Source organism: Rana temporaria, chromosome 2 (assembly GCF_905171775.1).
Source record: "Rana temporaria chromosome 2, aRanTem1.1, whole genome shotgun sequence".
Lineage (NCBI taxonomy): Eukaryota > Metazoa > Chordata > Amphibia > Anura > Ranidae > Rana > Rana temporaria.
The window spans coordinates 313,907,537-313,921,769 of NC_053490.1; the positions used below are offsets into that span (position 1 = coordinate 313,907,537).

At 42.9% G+C, this 14,233-nt stretch overlaps 1 protein-coding gene across 3 annotated transcripts in view; it reads right to left on the reverse strand.

The window, feature by feature from the left end:
• The window catches only part of LOC120927016 (transcription factor ETV7-like), an 88,970-nt gene that overhangs the window by 18,621 nt on the left and 56,116 nt on the right, over positions 1–14,233 (reverse strand). For 2 of the 3 annotated variants that reach the window (XM_040337406.1, XM_040337408.1), the window contains exons 3-5: positions 12,260–12,424; positions 4,638–4,757; positions 1,485–1,640 (exon numbers count right to left, since the gene is read on the reverse strand). In XM_040337406.1, coding sequence (XP_040193340.1) covers positions 1,485–1,640; positions 4,638–4,757; positions 12,260–12,424 — 441 coding nt within the window. The remainder of the gene's footprint in view (positions 1–1,484; positions 1,641–4,637; positions 4,758–12,259; positions 12,425–14,233) is intronic. The other variant, XM_040337407.1, reaches the window with a different exon arrangement.

Consider the following 14,233-nt stretch of genomic DNA (forward strand, 5'->3'; position numbering starts at 1 on the left):
TGATCTCTCCTGGAATTGTAGTATTATATATTAGTCTCTGTATTCTTTTGCCAGGAATTGTGGATGATGTGGTATACAGTACAGTATATATTATGGTAGTCTCTGTACGCTCTCTCCAGATATTGTAGAATGTGGGTCTCAGAATGTCGCCTGCAGTTCTCTCTGTGTACAGGAGGTGGCAGTGTAGTAGTACTGAGATCTCCACTCTCCTTTTTCCCAAGGCCAGTAGTCGGTCTGCACCCACGTGTGTGTGTTTGGTGTCCGGGATCGAGATTGGGATGAGCTTCCTGAACAATGAGTCAGAGGATGGCCGGGACACTCTAGTGGAGAGTTATATGTTTGGTGAGATGTCTGGAGGTGATAGCTGACTGTGTGCACGAGCCTGGGTTCACACGCGTGATTCAGACAGGATTCGCACTGCATTTCTGTTTAAATCACATGCGATTCTTTGCAGTGCAATTTGAGCCCATTCATTTTGTATGGCGTCAAATGGCACCGCACGGTATTGGTAATTGGTATAGGTGAGAACTTGAGCAAAAGCATTGGTACTCGTAGTCAGTTTTTAAACACGGGTATCAGTGCATCCCTAGTTAGAACTTTTCTTATGGTTCAATTGCAATCTTAGTTCCCATTGGAGAGATTTGTTTCTTACTTTCTGTCCTACTAATAGGGAGTCACAGGGTATAGAGAACAACGACCGGAAGAAAAATATATATTTTAATACAGTATGGAAAGGTTAAAACCTATATCTGGTTTTCATTACCTGGTTTCCATACCCCTAATGCAGCCACACACAGAATAAACCTAATGCAGCTGTGGAATCCTGACAGATGTTCTAACCCTTTTCCGTGCTTTTCAAAATGAAAACAGAATACATCTGTCTAGAATTAGGCTTTAAGCAACAAAGACGCCCAAACAAGGCCCAAGTTTATAGTAGCTACCGTGTTTGCCTGAAAATAAGACCTACCCCGAAAATAAGGCCTAGCGTTATTTTCCAGGAGGGTTGCAATATAAGCCCTACCCCAAAAATGAGACCTAGTTTAAAATGCTTTTAAAATCCTATAATCCACTCTATTACAGTATTATATAATGTACAATGTGTGTGTTTCTGTAATATAAATGCGGGGACGAGAGCTCCGGCGGGTCACAGAAGTGTAGTGCGGCGCTATAAAGAAGGTATTTGGAACAATTATTTTACAGAAACACACACATTGTACATTATACCATACTGTAATAGAGTTGATTATAAGATTTTACAAGCATTTTAACTCAGTTCACACTGGGGATTCCTGACAGGCAGGGAGGAAGAGGGGGAGAGAAGACAGCACATTACATGGTAAGACCTACCCCGAAAATAAGCCCTACTATGTCTTTTGTTGCCAAAATTAATATAAGACCCGGGCTTACTTTTGGGGAAACACGGTATATGTTAGGATTTTCATTTCCTTTTATCGCACCTACGAGTATATCCAGTGTGTATTTACCTTTTATTTTTCCATCTACGCAGCCCCCTTTTATTGGAGATTCTTGCTCCCCCTGAGTTCTGGGCATTCGCTGGGAAAGATTGAGAGGCGCATCTTGGAGGATACTGTCTGCGACACCTGTTTCTTTTGTCTTTGTAGGGCATTTTGGTGTTTCTGCTGTTGAATAAGCATGTTATATAAAATATTATATATTATATAATAATGTGCATTAAACAGCAAATTCTTTCTGAAATATGTACTGTATACTTTTGTAGCTGATCAAAGCAAATAAAGAAACATTTCAAATACCGTATTTATCGGCGTATACCGCACACTTTTTTGCCCTGAAAATCAGGGCAAAATCGTGGGTGTGCAATATACGCCGATACCCGCGCTGTGTTTGAACCACTGCGCCGGCATATACCGAGCGCAGTACACTCGGGTATAGTCGGGCAGGCTCGGCTCCTCTCGCGGTCACGTCCTGTGTGTCCTGTACTTCCTTTACGCGAGAGGAGCCAAGCCTGCCCGACTATGACTATACCCGAGTGTACTGCGCTCGGTATATGTCGGTGCAGTGGTTCAAACACAGCGCGGGAAGCGGGGATCGAGCGGGGAGGACACCACGATGGCCGCAGAAGGACGCCGGACCGGACGAGGCCGCCGATAGACGCGATGGACCACGGGCAGGACGCGATGGACGACGGGCAAGAAACCGACGAGGGGCATCCAAACTGTAAGTATTTTTTTTTCCAGGAATTTTTCTTCAAGTTCGGGGGTGCGCGCTATACACCGGGGGCGTGTTATAGCAAGATAAATACGGTACACCCTTTTTAAACTATATACAGTACTGTGCAAAAGTGTTAGACGGGTTTGAAGAAACTCTATAAAGTAAGAATGTTATTACAAATATATATTTTAATTGTTTATTTTTATCAATCTACAAAATGCAAAGAGAGCAAACAGAAGAATAATCTAAATCAAATCAATATTTGCTGTGACTATCCTTTGGCTTTCAAACCAGCATCAATTCTTTCACTTGCACAAAGTCAGGGATTTTGTAGGATTAGAGTCAGGTGTATGATTAACCAATTATACCAAGCAGGTGCTAATGACCATCAATTTCATATGTAGGTTAAAATACAGTCATAAAAGGAAAAAGAAACGGCTGTGTAGGAGGCTTAAAAACCGGTGAGGAACAGCCAAACCCTGTTAGGTGAGGTTGTAGAAGACAGTTTTATGTCACAGGTCATACACCATGGGGATGACTGAGCACAGCCACAAGACATAAGGTACTTATAATGCATTAGCAAGGTTTCTTTCAGGCAAAGATTCCAAAGCAGACTGGGGTTTCAAGATGTGCTGTTCAAGTTGAAGAAGCACAAAGAAACAAGCAATGTTGAGGACCGTAGACACAGTGGTCGGCCAAGGAAAGTTAATGCAGCAGATAAAAGAAACACCATGCTTATTTCCTTTTGACATCTGAATATGTCCAGCAGGATTGGCAGAAACCAGTGGGACCCAGGTATACCCATCTACTGTCCAGAGATGTCTTGCCAGAAGTGGCCTTCATAGAAGAATCATGGCCAAAAATCCATACCCCTGACATGGAAACAAGGCTAAACGACTCAACTATGCACAAAAACAAAAACTGGGGTGCAGAATAATGGCAGCAGGTGATCTGGACTGTTAAGTGCACATTTGACATATTTGGATGTAACAGGAGGCAGTTTGTTTGCTGAAGGGCTGTAGAGAGGTACACTAATGAGTGTCTGCAAACAACAGTGAGACATGGCGGAGGTTTCTTGCAAGTTTGGGGCTGCATTTCTGCAATTGAAGTTGCAGATTTGGTCAGGACCAATGGTGTCCCCAATGCGGTGTGAAATACAGGCAGATACTTAATCATGCCATACCTTTGGGAGGCGTGTGATTGGCCAAATGTATTCTGCCTCAGGATAACGACCAATGTCATTAAGAACTATCTTCAGCATAAAGAAGAACAAGGAGTCCTGGACGCGATGGTTTGACCTCCATGGAGCCCCGATCTCAACATCCTCAAGTCTGTCTGGGATTTCATGAAGAGACAAAAGGACCTGAGGCAGCCTACATCCACAGAAGATCTGTGGTTAGTTCTCCAAGATGTTTGGAACAACTTACCTGCCGAGTTCCTTTAAAAACTGTGTGCAAGTGTACCTAGAAGAATTAATGCCGTTTAAAATGCAAAGCGTGGTCACTCCAATCATTAATTTGATTTGGATTTCTCTTCTGTTCATATACTTTCCATTTTGTAAAAATAAATTATTAACACTAGGGTTGTCCCGATACCGATACTAGTATCGGTATCGGGACCGATACCGAGCATTTGTGCGATTACTTGTATTAGCACAAATGCTCCCGATGCCTGACCCGATACTTGGTCGGCGGGCTAAGTCAGTGGGCGGAGAGGGCGAGCAGACTCAGTGGGCGGAGAGGGCGGGCGGCGTCAGTGGGCGGAGCAGGTGAAGTCAGCGGACCGGAGAGTGAGTCCTCACCTGCAGTAGAACTAGCTAGGTAAGCTGGCAGGGTGCAGGGCGCAGCCGCATCAGTGACCGGACCATCACATTCAGTCGCCGTCAGCTTGGACATCCCGACGCCCATCTTGGCACACCCTGCACTTGGCCACAGTAAGCCAGCAGCTGACATCTTTTTACACCCAGCCCATATAGTTCATGTTGGGTGAAGCAAGATGTCTGCTGATACTTACTGATGCCGATTGCAGGGTGTACCAAGATAGGAGCTGCAGCATAGCATTTCAAAATACTTTCCTCATTTCATTTATTGCTGCATTTCAGTGCCTGCCCATAAGTGCCAGCCATCAGTGCCAGCCAACTGTCAGTGTCCATAAGTGCCGCCTATTAGGGCCAGCCACCTGTCAGCGCCACCTAACAGTGCCAGCCACCTGTCAGTGCCATCATTGCCGCCTATCAGTGCCAGCCACCTGTCAGTGTCATAAGTGCCGGCTATCAGTGCCACCTGTCAGTGCCGCCCATAAGTGCCAGCCACCTGTCAGTGCCAGTGCCCATAGGTGCCATCTATCAGTGCCATCTATCAGTCCCCATCAGTCAGTGCCACCTATAGAACACATCTTGTACCTAGCAAAAAAAATAAAACAATACCATTGCAAATGATCTAACTCACCTATACAAGTCTTAGTATGAAGATGGTTATACTTTCTTATTGTCTGGCTGAAGTCAGGATGACTGGTGAGCCCTTGTCTGTGAGTCTTAATGCATCGTAGCAGTTCATATAAAACATCACCTAAAATGTAAAATAAAAATAAAAATCATTATTATAATTATTTATATATACATACATACATATAATAGACAAATAAATATAAACTCTTCACTATTCAGTCATCCTCTGAAACTTTTCATATAGCTGAGCCTCAGGTTTCTTCTATCTGGTTGTGGAGTACTACGCACATGTGTGTGTATTCCTATCTTTGTGCACTGTCAGTATATTTGTCCTGTGTAGGGTACTATTCATACTCTTATGCAGCGTACACACGGTCGTTTTTCGGCATGAAAAAAAAACGAATTTTTTTAAAACGTCATTTAAAATGATCGTGTATGGGCTTCACATCGTTTTTCGGCTTCTGAAAAACGACAAAAAATAATAATTCGAACATGCTGCATTTTTTCATGTCGTTTTTCAAAATGTCGTTTTTCGTGTTGTACAAAATGATCGTGTGTGGGCAAAAACAACGTTTTAAACCCACGCATGCCCAGAAGCGAGTTATGAGACGGGAGCGCTCGTTCTGGTAAAACTACCGTTCATAATGGAGTAAGCACATTCATCACGCTATAACAGACAAAAAAGCGCAAATCGTCTTTTACTAACACGGAATCAGCTAAACCAGCCCAAAGGCGAATAGAACTTCCCCTTCAGAGTGCCGTCGTACGTGTTGTACGTCATCGCGCTTTGCTCATAATTTTTTTAAAGCGATGGTGTGTGGGCAACGTTGTTTTTAATGATGAAGTTGGAAAAACTTCGTTTTTTGGACATGCTGAAAAATGACTTTTTTTTTCATGCCGAAAAACGACCGTGTGTACGCAGCATTACACTTTGGCACATGTGGAGTGTTTGGTCTTGCATCGTTTTTTTTTTTTTGTGCGTGGCTGTTTTGTAATTATTATTTTTGTCCTTGCACATCACTTATTGTTTTATTATTATGTTTTGTTACTAAATATGGGTGGTGCATTCCTGCCTGGTGATTGCCATGTGCAATGGTGGCCATCTTGTGAGTGCTTATAATATGCTTTGTTGTTTCTACTTTTTCTGCATTGGCCTTTTTTATGCATGATCCATTTCTGTATTGCTTTATTTAAGCTGGGGTGTTGTATATTTTACTTGTTTGACTAACTATTGTGATTTGTTCCTTTTGTGGTCTTTCCTTGACCTCTACCCTATATGAATCTTTTTACCCTTCCACTACTAGTTGTCATCACTAGGGGGTGTTGTTGGTGAGTGGGACTTTGGGTTTATTAGTCTGCTCATTTCCACGTTGTGTCTTGAGAAAGATGGACTGAGCTTCATCAAAATGTCGGCAATAAAAATGCTGCTGTTTTAATTTACCTCCACTGCAAGATCCATGAGTGCATCTACCTGTTTTGGATTTACATACATATATTTAAGAAAGAAGTATGGGTTTCACAAAAACACACACACATATATATATATATATATATATATATATATATATATATATATATATATATATATATATATATATATATATATTTATATATATATATATACACACAGTATATTTTTACTCACCTAGGTGGATGCAGGATCGCCCTGATGCTACATCTGACCCCAGCCGGCTCTAAGACCAAGAACTGAGCGGTCAAACACTGTTGATCGGTCAGTTCTCGATCTTCAGGTTGCAGAGAGTCGGTGACTGCCTGTCACTGTGCTCTGCCCCTCCAGCACTTATTGGAAAGCTGGGCTGTGGAGATGGTGGGAACAGCTGTCTCAGTCTCCCAGCAGCTCGCCAGTCCAGGCATCTGGGTGGATTCTGACCATTTGTTCAGGATCTTTTCAGAGCCTGGACCGACTCTGTGATGTCAGCCAACAGTGGGCTTTAGCCCGCTATTGGCTGAAAACTGGTCACAGGAGTGAATAATGAACTGCATTCCAGTTCGGCCCCTTTCACACTGGGGCGGGAGATGCTGTGGCGGTATAGCAGCGCTATACCATCAGAAATCTGCAAAGGCGCATTGCCGGTGGTATAGCCGCGGTTTCCCATTGCTTTCAGGGGGAAGGAGCGGTGGAGGAGCGGTAAACACACCGATCCTCTCACCGCTCCAAAGATGCTGCTAGCAGGACTTTTGGGGGGTCATGCTAGCGCACCGCTCCAGTGTGAAAGCCCTCGGGGCTTTCACACTGGAGAAACAGCAGCCGCTGTTTAGGGTCGGTCTGCAGGCGCTATTTTTAGCGCAATAGTGCCTGCAAACCGCCCCAGTGTGAGAGGGGCCTTAAAGTTGCCACATCACCCCTTTAATCCAGGACACATATGAAGTACACTGATTCTGAGGCTGATTTAATGCAGATAAGGCAACTAATGAGTTTAATTACCACCTTAATAAACCACAGAACCTGTGTAATTAATGTGTGTCCTGGATTAAAGGGATGATGGGGCAACCCTAACTTCTCCATAGGAGAAGTACAGCCAAAAAAGCTTTGCCTATACTTCTTCTTTAATACACAGAAAATTTGAAACTCTTCACTAATTTACACCTGATAACGGTTGAGACATATTGCACCAGTGATTCCATAAGAGTATACTGTACTATACAATGTGATTATACCATCTTCATTAGGTCTACCAACAATAATGAAATACAAGGGCCTGACTAATTTGATACAGACTGAATGGATTATATAGTTTTGGCCTCATATTACACTGAATTGGTAAATTTAAGGGCGATTGTACAATCATACTTTAGTGTGTACACTACAGTATCTTCATCGTGGGTTGGTGGGTAGATGCTTTCCTCTATAGATTCATTTTCCAAGTGTAGCGCCCTGGGGTTTAGTCATGGAGCTCCTCACAAATTTACTTGCCAGGAATATTGATTTCTCCCTAAGTTTGGCCTTGTTGCACCTTTCTCTTTTACTACTAGGTGGCTGGTACTTCGTAGTACTAGATATGAGGGCAACCCAAGGTCAGGTTATGAGTATATGGGGTATCTCAGTGGGCAGGGGTTTTCTTGAATCCCTTGGCCTGCTGCGAGAACCTATATATTCGGGGGAGGTCAGGTGATCTAGGTGCTGTGCCACCTAGACGGCTGTCTGGGTGGATATTTGTGTCGTACACCCAGGCTGCTAGGCCGGAGATTGGGCCTCTGGCTGCCAGGCTGTGTGAGGGCCTCTACAGAAGTCAGAGGGCAGCGCAGGGTTGGGATTGGGGCTTGCATTCCAACAAAAACTGACGGTTCTGTTGGCCAGGGAACCAGTCGGTGGTCGGAGGTAGAAGGGGAGCTGTCGCCACGAATAGACCAACCACCTTTACTAGGGGCCACCGTGAGTAACTGAAGCAAGTACCAGAACCACATTCTCACCGAAAGGGCACGGTGGAAAATCAGGAAACTTCAGGCAGTGATCAAGTCAGGGACCCAACCCACGAAGGAGACGCTTGAAGAGCAGCCTTTTGAGTCAAGTCGGGGACCTTGCCGGTTAGCAGGGGTGAAGCTTGAGAAGTATCTGGAGGGCCAAGCTAGAGACCCAGCAGGGATGCGTGGGTGACGCTTGAGGGGATACCACCACAAAACCTTGGAGGAGTTCAAAGGATTCAGAGTCAGTGAATCAAAGGGTCTATTGAGAGACTGGAAGCTGTGTTGAAGAACTACAAGAAGCCGTTGAAGTGAAGCTGAAAGGATTGTTACATTTGAGTTAGGAACTGTTAACCACTTAAGACCCGGACCAAAATGCAGGTAAAGGACCAGGCCCCTTTTTGCGATTCTGCACTGCGTCGCTTTAACTGACCGTGGCTCCCAAACAAAATTGGCGTCCTTTTTTTCCCACAAATAGAGCTTTCTTTTGTTGGTATTTGATCACCTCTGCGGTTTTTATTTTTTGCGCTCTAAACAAAAATAGAGCGACAATTTTGAAAAAAATTCAATATTTTTTACCTTTTGCTATAATAAATATCCCCCAAAAATATATAAAAAAAAAAAAAATTTTCCTCAGTTTAGGCCGATACGTATTCTTCTACCTATTTTTGGCAAAAAAAAATCGCAATAAGCATTTATCGATTGGTTTGCGCAAAATTTATAGCGTTTACAAAATAGGGGATAGTTTTATAGCATTTTTATTAATTGTTTTTGACTACTAATGGCGGCAATCAGCGATTTTTTTCGTGACTGCGACATTATGGCGGACACATTGGACAATTTTGACACATTTTTGGGACCATTGTCATTTTCACAGCAAAAAATGCTATAAAAATGCATTGATTACTGTGAAAATGACAATTGCAGTTTGGGAGTTAACCACTAGGGGGCGCTGAAGGGGTTAAGTGTGACCTCATACGTTTTTCTAACTGTAGGGGGGCGGGGCTGGACGTGTGACGTCATTGATCGCCTTTCTCTATATCAGGGAACAGATGATCAATGACAACGCCACAACGAAGAACAGGGAGGGTGTGTTTACACGCACCTCTCCCCGTTCTTCAGTTCTGGGGACCGATCGCGGGACTCCGTCGGCGATCAGGTCCCGCGGCCGTGGTCACGGAGCTTCGGACCGAATCGTGATTGTGCCCAGCCGTGCCATTCTGCCGACGTATATCGGCATTAGGCGGTCCTTAAGTGGTTAAAGACTGTTATCATAGGAGACAGCAATCCTGCACGTGCAGATGTGGCTTCTTGCTGGGTCCTTTCCCTGCACGGGTGTCCTCCTATTGAAGTGTCGGAGTCTGTCAATTGAATTTGAAACTACCTAAGGGTGTCCTGGCCCTAACCCTCTTTCTCCCAAAAATACAAAAGGACTGTCAAAAGAAATAAAACCTCTTTTACATCCAAGAAGTGTCTGGTGCCCAATGACTTTTACCATCTTTGCACCCACTATGCCTCACAACCCACCACATATTGAAGGATGTCAGCTATCTTTTGGCCTGGAAAGTTCTCATTAGACTGGACAAGGCCAGAGACCTTGCTACACAAGTTAATGGCAAAGTCTAGTGCCTGGTACACACAGACAGTTCTTTTTTTTTGTTCAACTCAGCGGGCTGAATGAAAAAAAAAAACTGAGGAGCTCATTGCACTAACTATGAGATGTTAGTACAGTGATGTCCCCGCTGAGCTACTGTGTTCTGACAGGGGGGGACTGCCCTTCGCCAAAACAATTCAGTCTTATAGCCAATGTTCTACCTATCTACAAACTGAATTTTGTACACAGACTTTAACTTACACATTAGTTGTGTGTGGGGAACTTGTCAAATGCTTTTGCAAAATACAAGTATACCATATCCACAGCCACTTCTTTGTTCACATTTTTGCTTGCTTCCTCATAAAAAGAAAGCAGAGTTGTTTGGCAACTTTGGGATTTCATGAACTCATGCTGACTATTGCTTATAATATTTTTTTCTAGCAAAAACAACATTTTAATGATATATCCTGCATACTTGAAGTCAGTGGCTAATAGGGAAAGCATATCTTCGAGTCCCTCTCCTAGGTATCCTCGTAGCTGGCCAGACATGAAAGACAGCTCAGCTTTTCTTGAGCTCTCCCCTTTCTTTTGTTCCTCACTACTATGTCCTGCTTAAAGTGGAGGTTCACCCTATCTTGTCGCGGAGGTGTGAATGCAGCCTTAGGCTGCATTCACACCTAAACGTTTTGTCGCCTGAAGCGCGACGCTCAAATACGCTAGAGGGGAAAAAATACATTATCCCCTATGGAGATTTTTCACATCTGCACGCCAATACACCTGACGCCAAACGCCTGAATCTCAAACAAGTTCCGGACCCTTTTTTGTCGCGCGTATCGGGCGGTTTGGGCGTATTTGAGCGTTTCCATTTCACATAGAAAGTAATGGAAACGCTCGATTAAAGCAACTAGCGCGACAACGAGAGTTTGCTACGGGCGTTTTGTCGCTTTAATCAATAGAACTTTTCACCCAGACAGAAGATTAAAAATATCTACTAACATAGCAACAAGTGATGAAAAGATGATAATTTTTCCTATTGGCTAAAATAAAAAACGTCAAAGTACAAAAACGTCGGACGACGCTGTATGCAAACGTGCAAATAAGCATGAATACGCGCGACAAAACGCCGGAAAAAACGACCGAATGAGCGACGCTCAGGTATAAAGAGCTGCTTTTCAGGTGGACAACACAATCGCACATAATGCAAAAAAGAAGTTCTACAGCTCTAAAGTGATTTCACATGCAAACCCACAAAGAGCGTCAATATTTATTTTAATGTTTTTATTATAAAATGTAAGATTTTTTTCTATTTCCCATAGTCTAACTAGAACATTTGCAAAAAACATGCAATCAATGAAAATTAAAATACTGCCAATGTATGAAAAAGTTTAGATATACTATATGTGATACAGTATATTATCAAAAGCATTGGGACGCCACATGAACTTAAATGGCATCCCAGTCTTAGTCCTTAAGGTTCAATATTGAGTTGGCCTAACCTTTGCAGCTATAACAACTTTAACTCTTCTGGGAAAGCTGTCCACAAGGTGTGTCTATGTAAATGTTTAACCATTCTTCCAGAAGCGCAATTGTGAGGTCAGACACTGATGTTGGCTCGCAGTCTACACTCTAATTCATCCCAAAGGTGTTCTATCAGGTTGAGGTCAGGACTATGTGCAGGCCAGTCAAGTTTCTTCACCCCAAACTCCCTCATCCATGTCTTTATGGACTATGCTTTGTGCATTGGTACGCAGTCATGTTGGAACAGGAAGGGGTCATCCCCAAACTGTTCCCACCAAGTTGGGAGCATAAAATTGTCCAAAATGTCTTGGTATGCTGACGTCTTATGAGTTCCCTTCACTGAAACTAATGCCGCGTACACACAACGTTTTTCGGCATATAGACAAAACAACGTTTTTCCAACTATTTAATTAAAACGACGTTGCCCACACACCATCGTTTTTTAAAAATGCTCTAGCAAAGCGCGGTGACGTACAACACTTATGACGGCACTATAAAGGGGAAGTTCCGTGCGGATGACGCCACCCTTGGGGCTGCTTTAGCTGATTCCGTGTTAGTAAAAGACGATTCGCGATTTTCTGTCTGTTACAGCGTGATGAATGTGCTTACTCCATTATGAACGGTAGTTTTACCAGAACGAGCGCTCCCGTCTCATAACTTGCTTCTGAGCATGCGCGGGTTTTTAACGTAGTTTTAGCCCACACACGATCATTTTTTACAACCCGAAAAACGACATCGTTTAAAACGTCATTAAAAAATGCAGAAAAATTATGTGAAGCCCACACACCATCATTTGAAATGACAATTTTTTAAAACGACATTTTTTCATGCCGAAAAATGATCGTGTGTACGCGGCATAAGAAGCCAAGACCAATACCTGAAAAACAGATGTACATAGAAGTGCCGGCACCAATGGAAATTCAGTAAAATTAACTATGAAAAAAAAATTACATGCAAAAGAACATCTGAAAAGTAACCCCACGTCATAACCCCCCCTCCATCAAATGATTTGGACCAGTGAACAAAGCAAGGTCCATAAAGGATGCCATTGAAGTTCATGTGCTTGTATATGTCATCAGGGACCTTACCTGAACTTGGTGAGCGGGATTTAAAGTCTTCTTTTGTAAGAATGCACAGGGCTCTTCCATTCAGTATAAACTTTCCGTCATCTGTTTTATCAAGAGAGTATTCTTCTTCTGCCCATCTTAGCCAGTGGATGATATCCTCTTTACTCCACAGGGATGGATGAATTCCTGAAAACCAAAGTATGACTTAGTAAACTGTTTGGGCGTGATTGGCTATGCTTTTAAGTTATTAATAGGCTTTCAAAAAACTGTCTGATTATATAAATGTCGCATCAAAGAAATTAAAGGAGTTGTAAAGGAATTTTTTTTTTTTTTGCTGAAATTACTGTTTACAGGGTATAGAGACATAATAGTTAACCGATTCCTTTTAAAAATGATTAAAAATAGATAAAAATCAATCATATAATGTACCTGTAGTTTCTAGTTTCGTTTTTGCATGTTGTTTCCTGCTTCTGTGATGTACGAAAACTGATTGGTGCTGTGGGGTTTTAGACACACAGTAATCACACCTCCTTGAAGTTAGTGACCACAGAGAGAAAGCTCCCAGTACTGTGGTTATCAGGAAACAGACAACCAGGAAGTGTGGAGATCAGAGAAGAATTACATGGCAGCACAGTGGTGCAGTGAGTAGCACTTTCGCCTAGCAGCAAAAGGGTCGCTGGTTCGAATCCCAACCACGACACCATCTGCCTGGAGTTTGCATGTTCTCCCTGTGTCTGCGTGGGTTTCCTCCGGGTACTCCGGTTTCCTCCCACACTCCAAAGACATGCTGGTAGGTAAATTGGATCTCGTCCAAATTGGCCCAGTATATATGTATATATGTGTGTATGACTGTGTGTCCCTAGCGTGTCATGATCCTACGGGGTAAAAATGACGCACCAGCCAAGCAGATACTGGCTGGAAAAAGCGCCCAGAGGCAATTCAGTTCGCATGCGTTGCGCTATACAAGTCATTCATTCATTCAGAGAAGAATTACAGCAACTTGAGAGCAAAAACGAACAATGAGAACATGAAACCAGTACTGCATTAAGGTAAAGGAAGCTATTAAGATAAAAAAAAAAAAATCCTTTACAAGCGCTTTAAGGAGTATATTATGAGCATTGGAATTTCCCTTTCAAGTGATTGGGTAGTTGATTGCAAAGTTAAAGTTCTCCACATTCACAAAGATTTGGGATAAATTCCCTTGGGAAGTGAACAGAATATTTGTCTTTATTAATGTAACTCCCTTTTTTATGTAATAACATGCAGAATCATGTGTAGGGCTGAAACAACTAATCGACATAATCAATTATAATCGATTATAAAAATAGTTCTCAACAATTTTCATTATTGATTTTCACTGCCAATTGCATTGCGGCTTGTGACTTTATACAGAAAGTCGCAAGCGGGAGATATAGTATCTGCTCATCTGCTGTACTTTAAAGGGCTAATTTTTGTAAATATTTTATTATATCTTTTTGTGACAACACTGAAGAAGTGACAGTTTGCTGCAATATAAAGTAGTGAGTGTACAGCTTGTATAACAGTGTAAATTTGCTGTCTCCTCAAAATAACTCAACACACAGCCAATAATGTCTAAACAGCTGGCAACAAAAGTGAGTACACCCCTAAGTGAAAATGTCTGAATTGGGCCCAAAGTGTCAATATCGTGTGGCCTCCATTATTTTCCAGCACTGCCTTGACCCTCTTGAGTATGGAGTTCCCCAGAGCTTCACAGGTTGCCACTGGAGTCTTCCACTCCTCCATGATGACATCACAGAGCTGGTGGATCTTAGAGACCTTGTACTCCTCCACCTTCCATTTGAGGATGCCCCACATATGCTCAATAGGGTTTAGCTCTGGAGACATGCTTGGCCAGCCCATCACCTTTACCCTCAGCTTCTTTAGCAAGGCAGTGGCTGTCTTGGAGGTGTGTTTGGGATTGTTATCATGTTGGAATACTGCCCTGCGGCCCAGTCTCTGAAGGGAGGGGATCAT